At 65.4% G+C, this 14957-nt stretch overlaps 1 protein-coding gene across 4 annotated transcripts in view; it reads right to left on the minus strand.

Annotated features, from left to right (window-relative positions):
* CBFA2T3 (CBFA2/RUNX1 partner transcriptional co-repressor 3) overlaps positions 1-6336 on the minus strand; it is a 30416-nt gene extending 24080 nt beyond the window's left edge. For 2 of the 4 annotated variants that reach the window (XM_083794893.1, XM_083794888.1), the window contains exon 1: positions 3059-6331. In XM_083794893.1, coding sequence (XP_083651019.1) covers positions 3059-3128 — 70 coding nt within the window. In that variant the 5' untranslated portion in view covers positions 3129-6331. Of the gene's footprint in view, positions 1-3058 lie in introns of all 4 variants that reach the window. The other 2 variants (XM_083794889.1, XM_083794891.1) reach the window with 2 other exon arrangements.
* Positions 6337-14957: the final 8621 nt, after the last annotated feature.

Genomic DNA, 14957 nt, shown 5'->3' on the forward strand with positions numbered 1-14957 from the left:
AGCTGGGCTGCAGCCCCCAGCGCTCTCCCCTTGGCATTTTGTTTGCAGCTGGAGCCCAGGCTGGTGCTCCCCTTCCCCACAGGGTAATTTGGCGGGGAATGCGCGGGGGAGATAAGGGGCTGGTGGGGAGCCAGCGGCCGGGGAAGACAGCTCGCCCGCGCGCCGGCTATCGCCCGCCGCAGCTGCATCCGCCGCGGGGACATCTGCTGCGCAGGAAGCGCCTCTCGCCAGCTTTTCTTAAGAAAGGGGCTTCGCTTGTGCCTGGCTTCCCCCTGCGCCCGCTCGCGGGGGGCTCCCTGCGTCGCAGCCCCCCGCCCCGCCGCCGCCCCGGCCCTCGCCGCTGCTGGGTCGAGGTCTGGTGGGAGCAGTCCCTGCCTGTCACCGCCTGCGGGGATCGGAGCCGAGGGCTTTGCGGCTTCTGCACAACTTCCACGAACATGAAAAGGAAAAAAAAAAAAAAATCATGTTTTCCTGGCTGACAGATTCGTTCCTGCTTCCCTTTCAAAGGGAAACCGGGCCCTACTGCTTATCATCCCGGCGCGCCCTGCACCGCAGCCTCCAAAAAATCACCGTCCTGGCTTAAACACGGGGAGGCTTTGGGATATGTCGCCTTCCCTCTGGATGCTTTAAACCTTCAGGTTTTAGGGCTGCTGGGGCCGTGTTTGCAGCTTCTCCTTGCCATGGGGTGCCTGGAAACTGTCCAAAGTGGAGATGGCCTCGTGCCCCTTGCCTCCTGGTGCCTGGGGGGTGCACGGAGACGCCGCTGCCACCCTCGTGTAAGCAGCAGTCGGCCAGCAGCTCGTCCCCTTTTTGACCCAAGGGAACGTGCCAGAGGTGCTGAGCAGAACCCCAGCAGGTGCCCAGCACACGCAGCACGCTGGGAGGCCCCCCCCAGCACAGCACAGGATCCCTCCAGCTCCTCCGCTCCCTGTCCCAGTGGCGTCCCCTGACCGGGCAGGGGGAACGGCGGTGCTGAGCCTCCCCGAGAGCCCCGTCCTTGTTGTGGGGTCCCTGCGCTCCCTGTGAGACCTCCCTGTGAGACCCCCCTGCAGCAGAGGGGTCTGGGGAGCCGAGAGCACCTCCCGGCCCCGCTGCAGCATCGCGGCCACCCTCCCATCTCCGGCTCTGTGCAGCTCCTGCTCCCCTGGCTGAGCCGCAGGTACCGGCTGCCTGCCAGACCTCCCCGCCCGACAGGCTGCAGCTGCCTGCACCGTGCTCTTTAATGGTGGGAATTTAATTAGTTTGCACTGCGCTTCCAGCACCTCGGGTCCCTGCAAAAATCAATAGGAACGAGCAGGAGTTGGGCCAGCACGGCCTGCCTCTGCTCCGGCTCTGTCCAGGACAGCACAGCAGCACCAGGAGGATGTTGGTGCTGTGCCGTGCCGTGCTGTGCTGTGCCATGGGGAGCCCCAGCCTCATGTCAGGGCCATCCCGGAGGTCTGGGATTCGTTACAAGGTCCAGATGTACTGCGGCAGCAGGGGACGTTGCGGCTGCCTCTGGCCACCTGCATCGTTTCCAAGTTCCCAGGCTAAAAGCAGGGCTTGTTATCAAGAGCAAAAAATGTGCCACCTCTGTTGTATTTCATTTCCCTTTCTCCACCTCTTCCCTGCCCGCTGTGCATCTGAGATAACAGCTCTCCGCGCTGAAGCCGGAGCGAGGAGCAGGCAACGGCCTCACCAGCCCTATCGCTGCCTCGCTGGCTGCGAGTAAATCAGGAAGTTTGCCGAGATATTTGGCCAACAAAATAAACGTTTCTCCTGCCAAGCACCTAACCGGCACCTCCGCCAGCCCGCAGCAATCTGCACGGCTCCGCTCGCTGTGCCCCTTCGGTCAACGGCACCCGCTGGCCCCGCGCGTTATCAGGGGGTTCCCCTCGCCCGCTGGGGCTGGGGGCAGCAGCGGGGTGCTGCGTGCTGGCACGGGGCAGGGACCGGTGTCCCCATCGCTCCCACAAGGGGATCAGTCCCAGCCCTCAGCACTTTGGGTGTCTGCCTCGAATGGGAGCTCTGGTGCTGGTGTCCCTGGTGTCCCATCAGAGGGGCGCAGCGCTGGCACCTGCTGTGCTCACGCAGCGGTGACGCAGCACCCACGATAAGGAGCTTGGGAGCACCCCACGTCCCTGTCCCCAGCCCAGCTCGCAGGCTGAGCAGCGAGGGCTTCATCCTGACCCCAAGCCACACCACTTCTGCCAAGGGATGGAGCTGGGATGGGGATCTGGGAGGTCCCCGCGCTGCCCAAAGCCTGTCCTCAAACCCAGCCTGGCCGCATCCCCATCCGGCAGGGTGGGTGCCAGGACCGGGCGGCGGGGCAGGGTGCTGTGCCTGGTGCATGGTGCCGCAGGGCTCGCTGCCGCCGGGGAAAGGGGTGTGCGAGGGGAAGCGCGGCAGAGCGCCAGCATTGTTCGCTCGGGGCAGACAAACGCCGGTGACTCAGCCGGCCGCCGCTTTCCTTCCCGCACCCGACGCGGCCCCACCGGGTCCCTGCGCGTGGTGCTGAGGGACGCCCAGCACAGGGCATGGGGATGCCCCAGCCCCTGGAGCCGGCACCGATGCTGTCACGCTGCAAGGGAGCAGCAGCACCTGGAGAGCCCGCGGGGCCGGATCCTGACCGTGGCGGGACAGAGCTGCTGCAGGCAGGGTCTGGCTGCTGCCGCGGAGCGAGCGTGGGAATGTGCTCCCGAGCCACACGTGAGCTGCTGACCCAATAATGAAAGAAAGCACTGGGTAAACAGAGGATTTAAACCCTGCAAATAAAACCTAATCGCGGCTGACTGCTCGTTACAGAAAGGTTAATTGCAGAGCGGGCTGCGGACGGGTCCCCGTGCCCCATCCTGCTGGTGCTACGAGCTCGGCTGTGCCCCGGCCCCCTGCCCTAGAGCCAGCTCCAACCAGCCCCATGGGGACGCCCCACTGGGGACCCCCACGCACCACTTGGGCAGCACCTGCCTGGCCCCAGGGTTGCGTGTGACATCGGGACAAGTCACCTGCACTGCGCCACGTGCACGTGGGTCGCCCACAGCCCCCCGCCTCCCTGCTCCCACCGCTGCCTCGGCCTTACCTTGGACGGTCCTGCCCGGTGTCCTGGTACAGGAGGGGTGGCTGTCGGGTTTGGAGGGACCCCCGGGCATCCCGGGGGTGCGGGGTCAGCGGTGCCTGGCGCAGCCAGCCCACTTCTGGGGCAGGCACGAGTCCCCACGCCGAGGAAGGAGATGCTGAGCGCCGTCGGGTGCGGTGTGGTGTGGTGCGGCGCGGGGCGTCCTGCCCGAACGGTGCCTGCCCCGCCGCGAGGGCCGTTCATGTGACCGCCGGGGCCGGGGTGGCAGCAGCGCCGTGTCCCATGGCGAGGGGGAAGGTGAACAGCTGCTGGGCAGTGATAATGCGGCGGGTGGGGGGAGGCCGGGCAGCTGCGCCCGTGTCCTTCCCCAACAGGAACCATCTGCGACCAAGCCCAGCTCTGCCTTCCCTATCAGCCATTCCGGTCTGACTTTCCAACAACTTCCCCTTCGCGCCGGCTTCACTTCCTCACTGCGAGGGGCCAGCGCGGTGCAGCTCGGCATGGGCAGCACCGCAGGAGGGTGGCACGGCGCAGCGCGGCACGGCAAGGCACGGCACGGCATGGCACGGCCGTCAAGGTGCACCGCGGCACAGGCAGCGTGGTGCGGCATGGCACGGGCAGCACGGTGCAGCTTGGCATGGCACAGCCTTCAGAGCGCAGCCTGGCATGGGCAAGGCAGCACGGCACAGCCGGCAAAACGCAGCCTGGCATGGGCATGGGGTGCACGGTGCGGTACGGTGTGGCTGGCACGGCATAGCCGGTGAACACAGGGATAGGTGCTGCATGGCGTGGTGCAGCCTGGCACATTGTGGCACAGCCTGGCACGGCGTGGTGCAGCCTGGCACGGCGTGGTGCAGCCTGGCACGGCATGGTGCAGCCCAGCATGGCATGGTGCAGCCCAGCACAGCATGACCAGGGCACGCTGTGGCACCAGGGGCTCACTCCCCTGCTGCAGCCCTGCGCCTGGAGATGGCTGTGGGGACAGGGCTCTCCCTTGGCTGCCATATCCTGGTGCCTGCCTGTTGCACGTCCCTGCCTGCTCTCTGCACAGGACAACCCCCCAGGGGGTGCTGAGCCCCCTTTCACTGCCATCGATCCGTGAACCCCCAGGCCAGCCCTCTCCCCCCCCTCCTCAGTGCCGGGGTTGGGGCTCTCCAACAGCCGCTCGGGCAGAGCAGCCGCAAGCGAGAGAAGCGACTTGTTAGAAAACCGAAAGGCTGCTCCGGGCTGCAGGTGGGAGGGAGGAAACGTGTCCTAAAAATACAGCAGCGCCTGCACGGTCCCCGAAGGTGGCTCAGCAGATGGCGTGTCTCGGCGGCCACCTGGGCTCCCGCAGATGGCTCCCGGGGCTCCCCGCTCCGTTCCCCCAGCCCGGGGCTGCCGGGGGGGACGGGGAGGGGACAGTGGGGTGCAAGTGGGGAGGAGGATCCTGGAGCTGCACAGAGCAGGGTGTAGGGGAAGCCGCTGGTTTGCAGCATCACTGCCAGCAGGGCGGGGGGGGGCTGAGCACTGCGGTGCCGGGTGCCCCAGGGGACAGCGCACGTGGCTCTGCGTGCTGCTGGGGGGTGAGGGGAAGCCCCAGCGTGGGGCCAAGGGGCCACACAGCTCCAAAGCACGCAGACAGCCCAGGCAGGATGGTGTGCACCCAGACTGCTGCCTCTCAGGGGGGCACAGCCTCAGTCCTGGATCCACATCTCGCATCCCGGCGATGCTGGGGGGGCTCAGCTCCATCCTGCCCACCCCCGGATGCCCGCGCTCCGCCGAGAGGCACAGCGCAGTCAGCTCATGGGGACCAAGGGCTGCCTGAGGTTTCGGCGGTGTGGGGCCGCGTGGGGCGCGATGCTGGGGCCGGAGGGTTTCCCTCCCACTCTCGGGCTCCCACCTCTTCCCCTTTTATTTCCTGCGGCCCCAGGTGGGCTCGGCATCATCAGCCCAGGGGGTTGCCAAGGCGCCCTGCGGCAGGGCACGGGCTAGCGGCAAAGAGAGACCGAAAGCGTGCGGGAGATCACACAGCAGGGGTTGCTCCCTGGGTGCGTGCCGAGGCACTGAGTCAAAGCCAGAGGCTTTCAGGGCCAGCAAGAAAAATCCCCGCCAGCTGCGGCCCCGTGTCCCCCACGTCACCTGCAGCAGCAGGGTTTTCTCCAGCAGGCACCTGCCGGGCAGCTGCAGGGGCCGTGGGGCAGCAGCGTGGGGAATGCCCCAGCGTGGGGCCGTGGGGTCTGCCCCGATCTGGGGGAGCCCCGGGGGTCCTGGGCTGTGCCCGGCACAGGTGAGCCCTTGCCATGGAGCCTCACGGCGCTGCCGGGTGCTTTCTGTCTGAGTCAGAGCTGAGCCTTTGGGGCCGAGCAGAAACTTCCCGCGTGGTAAAGGAGAAGAGGGACCGGCACTCCCCGCCCCGACACTCAGAGCAGGAGTGTGAAGGGAAGCAAGAAACCCCCCGCGGCACGGCACGGCGCGCTGTCCCCTCTGTGTGACACACGGCGGGGGCGATGGGGCCACCCCGGCTGGGAATCCCGGGGTCAGAGGAAGCCGCAGCCATAACCCATGAGCAAAATAATAACATCTTCTGAACCCCGAGGCGGTGATTGCGTCCCAAGGCGGGCGGCGCAGTGTGCGCGTGGCGATGGGCGCGCGCTCTCCGGATGCAGCCGTTTCCCGGAGCGGGCACAGCACACGGGTGCGGGGATGGGGCTTTTTGCCGTGCCCCCCCCGTGCCCATATCGGCCTCTTCCGCCCCGAGGAAACGCGGGTGCAGGACAGGAGGAAGGGGAAGCGAGAGCCGAGGCAGGAGTCGGGAATGAAAGGGAGAGCCGCGGCCGAGCCGGGGAGAAGGGAGCCGCCGAGAGTTCACATGAAACACAAAGACGAATTCTTTAAGAAAAAAAAAAGAAAATCAAAGGGATGTGGAGAGGGAGATAAGAGGAAGACAGAGCAGTGAGACGCACGGAGTGGAGAGGACGCGGGGAGCGGGAGGCAGGAGGCGCAGGCGGAGGCGAAGTCGGGGAGCCGGGGGAGCTGTCTCGCGCGGTCCCTATCGGCTCTCTCCATCACGGTAGCCTAACCTCAAGTAGTTTTTCACTGAGATTGGAGTGATCAGGTAGGGCTGCCCTCGCAGGCAGCTGCAGGGCTGTGAATAAGCACCTGCTTATCTCTGCCCAACGGCTGTGCGCGGCTGCAGATTGTGCAGAGGACGCGGAGCTGCCTGCCGGCTGCGATTTCCATATCAGCGTCCTGCAGCCGCCTGCACCAAATAAACACAACAGCCACATGGACAAAAGGTTAATTATCAATTTTCAGAAAGGGAGAGAGAGGGGAGGGGGAAAGAGGAGAAGAAACGCTGCCGTGAGCTGTGGGGATGCGCAGCCACCCTGAGCCAGGGTGCTGGGCTGGGCTCTGTGCCCGGGACAGACCGACCCTGAGCGTCCCCAGGGGCTGCGCTGGTGTCTGTGGGGCTTTGGGACAGGGGGCAAGAGCTGGGGATGGGGACGGTGACAGGCAGGGGGATGGGGATGGGATGGGAATAGGGATGGGATGGGGATGGGATGGGATGGGATGGGATGGGATGGGATGGGATGGGATGGGATGGGATGGGATGGGATGGGGATGGGGATGGGGATGGGGATGGAATGGGGACGGGTACCAGCATTAGGGCTGTGTCAGTGTGCGCAGAGGGGCAGTGGGAATGGAGGGAGATGTAGGGAGCAGGCCCCTCGCAGTCCCGTGGTGTGTCGGCTCAGCCCTGCTGGGCAGCAGCAGGGCTGGGGGAAGGCAACTCCTCCTCCTCTTCCTCCTCGTCCTCTCCCTGCGGTGTGCAAGTCCCAAGTGGGGCAATACCCTGAAGCAGGGTTTTGGTCAAGCCCATGCTTGGAGTCAGGGCTTGCTCTTTAATCCCGCTGCTCAGGACTGGGCTGAAAAGTAGGGTTTGGGGGTGCTGGTGCTGCCCTTCACCCCATGCTTACACTGGAAGGGGTTGGTGCGATGGGGATGGGAAACTCCTCTTCCGTCGCAGCCGCCCCTGCACCGGGACAATTATCCTGGTGTGGAGCACAGCCCCCGTGCATGCAGCACCGCCAGTGCTCGCGATGCTTGCACGGGGAGACGCAGTGCCCCGAGAGCGTGGGGCGGCAGCCATCACACCGCCGGGGCTGCCCTGGGCCCACACGGTGCCAGATTTAGCCTCCAACAGGCTCCTAAAAATAGCCGGGAGCTGGGAGGCTGGCGAGCAGCGTCTGCTGCGCCGGGGAGTGGGCAGGGAGCGGGGCAGCCGCGGGCTGGCTCCTTGCTGGGGGTCCCCCGTGGGGCTGGGGTCATTGGGGTTGGGGTGCATGGGGTCGGGGTGCATGGGGCTGTGGTGCACGGGGTTAGGGTGCACGGTCTCACCCCAGCACGGCTCGGCTGCGGCGACGCTCGGTGCGCAGGAGGCAGCAGCCATCTGGTCCCCGCAGCAGGCTGCTCCCCGTGCCAGCCCTGCGCTGGGGCAGGAGGATGCCAAGCGGAGCCTCGCAGACGGGGACAAATTGTTCTTGGGGTTGGGACGGTCCCAATCCGCTGGGGAATTAGCTGTGTGGCTGTGGCTAAGGCTTTTTGCAGGGTTTGCAGCTCTCAGCCTGGTGAGACCCCATATGGGTGGGGGTGTGGGTGGGAAGCGGGGTGCCCTCGGGGCTCAGGGGAACCCGGAGGCTGGCGGGGATCACTGGGCTCTGCGGTGCAGCCCCGAGCTGCCCCACGCCCCGAGCCAGCGTCTGGCCTCCAGCTGGCAAAACAGGCTAAAAATACAGGGCTAAGAATACCCGGGAATGCCGGCGGCGTGCGAGCGTCCCAGGGCGCGTCCTGCCGCTGTCCTGGGGCAGCCAGACCCCGTCGTCGCCCCGGCCCCCCCCCGGAGCCAACCCCGGCCCAAAATACGAAGCGGGGCCCATCTGGTGTCCAACTGAGGAGCGCAGATGTGCTCGGGATTTCAGAGCCGGCTGGCAGCCGTTCAGACCTGTCGCAAGCTGCACCTGCTGCAGGATATTTTCCCTGCTGGATTTAATCCCAGCCAGCCCCCAGCAGCCCCAGGCACCCGGCGGGGCCGGGAGACCTCCCCGTGCCGGCCCTGTTGGCTTCCCCCATAAAAACGGGGAGGTCTGAGCGAAAAGTACGGGCGAGGATATTTGCAGGGGGGCAAATGTGTGTCCTGGGGAGCGCCCCCAGCCCCAGAGAGCCCGGCCCTCTGTGCAGCCAATGCCCAAGTGATGCTCTCGGGAAGGAAAACCTCTGTGCTTGGAAACTCGCCAGCGCATTTCCCATCCCTCCCTCCCCCAAATTAACGTGCCGTTATTATTTTTTAACAAGGCTCTCCCCGATCAGACGCTGACCCCTGTAATGATCGCTCAGCCTGCGGAGGGAATAAGCAGCAAATCCCCTTTTAAATGAAGCCCTCGCGGGGGGGATTAGGAGCAGAGGGGTGGCCTCTCCCCCCCAGCCGCGGGCTGCCTGTGCAGATATGCGGGGACGGGGGGCTTCGTCTGCCCGTCTGGCCCGTCTGAAGTGGCCCCGTGCGATAGGGAGCGATTAGGATTAGACGCATCCAGGACGAGAGTTTTTTCACCAGACAGAGATGATAATGGGACCCGGAGGGAGGATTACCGTCCCTGTCTCTCCAAGAGCGCTGCCATCTGCGTGGCCATCTCCCGGCCTGGCTTCTCCCTCGCCTGCGGCCAGCACCGGGGCAGCGGCGCTGATCCCGCTTCCCCTTGCGATCTCAGGGGCCCGTGGCCATTTGGGGTAGGAGCCGAGCCGTCCTGTGCACCACACTGTGCCCAGCATCCCTGCACGTCCCTGGGGCTCCTGGCATCCCTGGAGATGCGCTGAGGCCGCTTCCTACTGGGGGAACTGGGAGAGGTTCCTGGATCCTGCCCTAAAAACAGCCCAGGGTCCCGTGCACCACAAATCACAGCCAGTGGTACTGGTGTGGGGCTGGGGCAGCAGCATGGTGCTGCCTCGTGCTGCAAAAGGGAAACCCAGCCGATGCTTTTTTTGGGTCAATAAAGAGAGAAAAGGGCACCATGGCCATGCCAGCGCTGGCACAGAGCCGGGTAGGGTGGCGTGGGTGTGGGCTGGGGGCTCGCTTGGTGCTGCAGCCACAGAGCCCCTGCTCTGCCCCCTGAGAGGTGCCACCTTGGGAAGGAGGTGGACAGGAGGGAGGGGATGCGCTGAGCCCCCCGGCACTCCCCCCCTGTGCTCCCCTTGCCCACCGCGCTAACGAAGGGCGATGCCATTAGCCCCAGCCGGGCACTGACCCTGCCACAGCATCCTCCTGCGGGCACCAGGAGCTCAGCCCCACACACCCAAACCCTGCTGCTCATTTTAGGGGATTTGGGGCTGCTTCTGCCTCGGGACCACATCCCCCAGCCCCTCGCCCTACCCACCCGGCCCCAAGGGCGCGGGGGGAGCAGTGGGAACGGGCGCGTTCCCAGCACCCCGCGCCGCCTCCCCGCGCCGGCAGCATATTTCCCTGCTGAAGTCAGAGCCGCCCGGCAAAGCGGCCGCGTCCTGCCAAGGAGCAATCGCGCAAACATTTCCTATTTGGGACGAGCAGCTCGGTGCAGCCCCCGCGCTCGCGGGCACGGCCGGGGAGCCCCAGCGAAGGCTGCAGTCGCTGCGCCCGCCCGGCGTTAATTACGGAGCGAGAGTGGCGTCTTGAAGTTTGGATAAAACCTTAATTGAAGTCTTGGCTGCCGTTAATTATATTAAAGGCAGAGCGAGCGACGGGCTTTTTATTAGTTAATGAGGATTTTCATTTTCCAGCAGAGGGGCCCTTTGATGCTGGCAGGGCCGCTGGCTGCTCGCGGGCACTGCGGCGGGCGAGGGGCTGCGCGCGCCAGCACGGGGTGAGGACGGGGGAGCGGGACGGAGCCCGCCCAGCACCACGCCGTTTTACAGAACATCCTCTCCAAACCCGTGGCAGGCTGCAGGCCCTCCTCGTGCGATTAGCATTGATTGTGATTGTTTAGCATTCATTACCAGCGGAGCTGAGAGCCGATGTGCAAATTTCCCCAGCGCCGCGCGGCGGGCGAGGTGCGCGCGCTGGGCCACGAGCGGGGAGGCACCGCTGCCCTCACCCACCCGGCTGGGAGGTTTGTATAAGTAATCGAGGCAGAGCGCACCTGGAATTTCAAACACTGCCAGGGAACAGCCAGGCAGGAGTCCGGGCTTTGGGGAATGCGCAAGAAAAGGCGGCTGTCCTCAGCCTCCCCTTGCCCCATCACCACCGCGCACAGCGGGTGCGCCCCGCGGGGCTGCAGCTCCTCGCTGAGCACTTTTTGGGGTGCCTGCGTGCCCCGTACCGTGCTGGGGGGTCGGCACGGGTGGTGGCGGTGGTCTTGGGTGCTTGGGGTCATCGGGCAGCAGGTCTGGGATGTTCCAAGGGGCAAGAGGGGAGGGCAGGGGGGCGAGTCCCCCGTGATTCCCCCTCGTCCTTCCCTGTCACACTGCGTGGGGAGGAGCGGGGGGGACAGCTTAAGCTATCAATGGTCCTGCCTTGATGGGAATAAAATATGCACTGAAAGACATGAAAATGGAGTAAATAAAAGAGATAAAAATGGAACGATCAAGCCAGCAACTTCTCCTCCTCTGATTAAAAAGAGAGAGCGGGGGGAGGAGAGGGGATGCGCTGAGCCCTTGAAGAGGCAGCTGCTGCGGCAGCCGCAGCCCTGATAAAGGGTCTGAGGCAGCCTGTTTGGGAGAGATAAAGTGAAGTCCCAGCGTTTACTGTCCTCAATCCAAGCCTTACCATCAATATTAATACAGCCTGACAAACTGGCGTTTAAGATAGAATAAATATAGACTGGTTCTGCTATTACCTAGACCTTATTAATCTGCTTGGAGGCATTTAAATGCCGTTAAAAATATGGAGTTTACTCGCCAGCGCTTCAATAGCCTTGCCATCCATCACCGTTTTGTTTTCTGCCCTCCTCCTCCCCTTCCTGGCAGGACCAGGGCGGCTCAGAGCTGCAGGATGGTGCTGGTGGTTGGGAACCAGACGGGGCGCCGGGGTTCGGGGGCACTGAGCCTGTGGAGCTGGCGTGGGAGCATCCCAGGAGAGGCGCGATGGGGACTTTGCCCACGCGCTGCTCGCCAGGAGCGAGCTCAGGGCTCCGAGGGATGCTGCCTTCCCAGCAGCCAAATCCTGGCACAGGGCAGCAGCCCCCCTTGAGCCCTAATTAGCTGGGACCTCGTCAGTGAGGTGAGGAGGGAAGCCCCACTCCTTCTCCACACCACCCTGAGTCACCTGCACCCATGGCAATGGGGACACCAGGGTCCTGTGGGACAGTGCAGCCCCTTCCCAGCCCGGAGCCCCCCGTGGGTGGGTCCAGCCCAAGGCACCGGGGCATTCCCAGGCAAATCCCCAGCACCCTCCCAGGCCATCCTGCTGCCCCGGCACCCACTGGGCAGTGGGGACAACCCCAGCGTGGGGGGCGTGCACGTGGTGGGAGCATCCCAATATGAGCAGCACCCACGGGTGCCACGCAGGTAGGGGGGTGCAACCTGGTATGGGGCAGCACCCATGGGTGCCATGCGCACGGCGAGGTGCCCCCGGTACGGGGCAGCACCCACGGGTGCTAGGAGCACGGCGAGGTGCCCCGGGTATGGGGCAGCACCCGTGGGTGCCCGGCGGGCGGCAGGGGCACCCTGCGCGGGGCCCCGAGCGAGGCGTCGGGCGCAGATGGAGCGCGCGGGGCAGCGCGGGGAGCGCGGGCGGCTGGGAGCGGCGCTCATCAGCCGCGGATTATTCATCGGCAGCTTCTGTCGCCTGCCATCTGTTCCCGGCTGCGAGTCAGGCGGGCGGCAGCAGCCTAACGGGGCTGACGCGGCCCCACTCCTGCTGTCACACCTGGGCTGCTGCGAGAGCCGCCACCCGCGGGCTCGCTCCGGGAAGGAGAAGCGCTGGGGGGCTCGGCTGCGTCCCCCCGTTCCCCCCCCCACCCGGCTGGGGTACGCGGGACTTTGCACCCTAAATATCACGCACGTCCCCTGCCTCGTAGGCCAGGCGCGAGGAGCTCTCTCGTGGCGTCCCCGAGCTGCTTGTGCTGGAGGTGAAGCCCCAGCGCAGGGGCAGACGGCGTCCCCTTTGTCCCCTCCCCGGTGCCTGCCCCTTGTCACCCCTTGGCCGCATCCTGCAGCTTGCAGGGGACGCTCTGAGCGCTCGCCGGGCCAGGAGCTCGCTGCTGGAAATTGGTAATTGCCGGGTGTTAATTACTCGGCATCCCAGTGACCTATTGCATCTGCTGGTGAGGCCGTGAGACGTCCCCCTGGGTGGGAGCAGACGTGCAGCGGGACAGGGGAGGGGGCTGCCAGGGCTTCGGGGTCACCCAGACCGGCAGGTGACAAGGACGGCGTGCGGGGGGCTGCGCGTGGGGACACCCCCGGCCCCCAGGCACCACCCCAGGGTGCTGCAGGCAAGGGGGGGGGCCACATTCTGACCCTGCTGCACGGCTGGAGGTATCTGGGTGAGACTAGGACCGAGGTGTCCTGGTGCAGGGCCCTCCCAAGGGGAAGGGGACGAGAAGCCACGGGGCTCCTTGCCTTGGGTTGGAGCATCCTCGGGGCAGAGCCAGTCCCCACGCTCAGCGTGCCGAGGGCTGCCGCCCCTTGCCACCCCCTCCTCCTCCTCCTCCTCCTCCCCTCTCCCAGCCACGGAAACAGCCCCCAAGAAGCAGGACAAGCCTCTGACAAGCTGCTGCAGCTCCCTGCACCACGGCGTGCTGGAGCCCTGGAGCCTCCGGAGCAGGGCAGGGCGCAGCCTTCCCCGCGCTCTGCCTCTCCCTCCCGCGGATGGAGCCTTTCTCCTGCCGATAATTACCAAAAAGTTCAGTGCTGGGAGAGACGCGGGGGGGGGGGGGCGGATGTATTAAAATGCATGTGCACAGCTTGGGCCTCGCAGCAGATGTTGGCATAATTAGAGAGGAAAAAATTATGAAATTAATTTGTGGTTCAATGTAAATTTCAGCGCTGGGGGAACGCGCGGCTCCGCTCGCCTCCCGCGTGCTCCCACGCCAGCAGCAGGGGCCGGGGGAGCCCCGAGCCCCGGGGGGAAGCACCGTGGTGGGAAATTCGTGGCCTCGGAGGTGCCAGCCCCATGGAGGAGAGGCAGTGGGTTAGCAGTGCACGGCCAGACAAAGCTTCGCTCTCCCCTCGGCTTTTCCACATCTCCTCTTCCTCTGGGAGCCGGAGAGGAATTAATATCTCCTGCCTGCCCCGGCCACCTTCGGCCCCCGGGGAGGAGGAGCGCGGGCTCAGGTTAATGCGCCTATTGATCGGCACCAGCCCCTGGTTAAGCTCGCTCTCCGCCGCGACGCACCGCTGCGCATCCCGCCGCTGGCAGCCGTGATGGATGGCCCGGCTGGGGCCAGCGCGACCCGGCGCTGCGGCTGGAAATCGGGCTCAAAGGCAGCACGGGGAAATAGGCGGCTTCGTACCGAAACAGCGGGGACGAGGGCTCCGCGTCTTCCCTCAGCGAGGAGGGTGTGGGGGGGTATTTATTTGCAGTTGTGTGGTCCCTAAATTTGCATTTCTGCAGGATAAGGGGAGCTCCAGGAGGCCGCTTCCAAAGGTGAGGAGGAGTCCTGGGCCTTGGGAAAGCTGTGGCCAAACCCAGGACCCCCAGAAGCTCAGCGTGCAGCCAGGGCACGGACCCAGGACAGCCAGCGTGGAGACCAAGTGCACCAAGCCCAGGCAGGGCCGAGCCTCCCTGCCCCTTCCCTCCTCTCCCTCCCGGCCAGGCCTGGCCCCACAAGCTGGGTTTTGTTCCCACGTCCCCATTAATAGGTGCGGCGAGCAGAGAGGCATCTCTGCACGGTGGGGATGCTCCAAGGGGCTCCCCATGGCGCCCACATCCCGAGTGCTGGGAGGTCCTTTGGGCAGCTTGGGGATGCTCTGGGCACTGCTGGCAGCGGGAGAGCCTCTGTCAGTGCCCCTGTGCCTCCCCCAGCCCCGTCCCTGCCTCCTCCAGCAGCACGGAGCCCCGTGGGTGCCCCGGCACGGGCTGGCCCTGCTGCCCGCCTGCTCCTGGTGTGACTCCATCTGGCCCCATCTGCTCCCGCCCGGGCTCGGCAGGACCAAATGTGGGTCGCGGGTGACACCGCAGTGTCTCCGGAGAGCACCGCATCCCTCGGTGGGATTACCCAGCTGCTCCCAAGCTGGCCCCGGGACCGTCTCCTCCAAAAGGTTCCCTTCCAGGGGATTACGGATAATGCATCTGGAGCAGCACTCGCTCATCCAGGTTTGCGATTTATCTGAAAATCAAATTCCGGTAATCTCGCCTGCCATATGGCCCTGCGTCTGCGGCCCTCGGACGGGAGGATGGACCCGGACCCGTGCAGGAGGCAGGGTCAGGATGCAGGGCTCCAGCGTACGTCCCCGAGCATCCCCCCGAGCATCCCCCAGGCATCATTCCAAGCATCCCCCGAAGCAATGCCCCAAGCACCACCCCAAGCATTGCTCCGAGCATCCCCCGAGCCATGGTGGGGAGGGCAGAGGGGGTCAGGGGCAGCCACGCTGGGGGCACCCCATGTAGAAACTGCTCAGGGGAACATTTTGGGGATGGTCTGAGATGTGCATGCGCCAGGAGGGAAGCAGGACCCCGAGGTCAGCCTTGCAGGGAGGAGGAGGTGGACACCCAGGGCCTGCCCTGCCTGGGGACGTTGTGGCAGCAGGGAGGCAGGGAGGCAGAGGAAGACTCCATCCTCCAGCAGGATCCGTCCTCGGGGAGGCCACAGGCTGCGGCGTGGCCCGGGGGGCCAGGGCCCCGCGCTCCCCTCCCCACCCCTCATTCCCAGCTCATTAAGGCTCTCCCATTATTCTGACATTTGTGCGCGTCACGTACCGGGAAGAAGTAATTTACTTAGAAGAAATTAAAAGT

This window comes from Anser anser (assembly GCF_964211835.1).
Source record: "Anser anser genome assembly, chromosome: 11".
Taxonomy (NCBI): Eukaryota; Metazoa; Chordata; class Aves; order Anseriformes; family Anatidae; genus Anser; species Anser anser.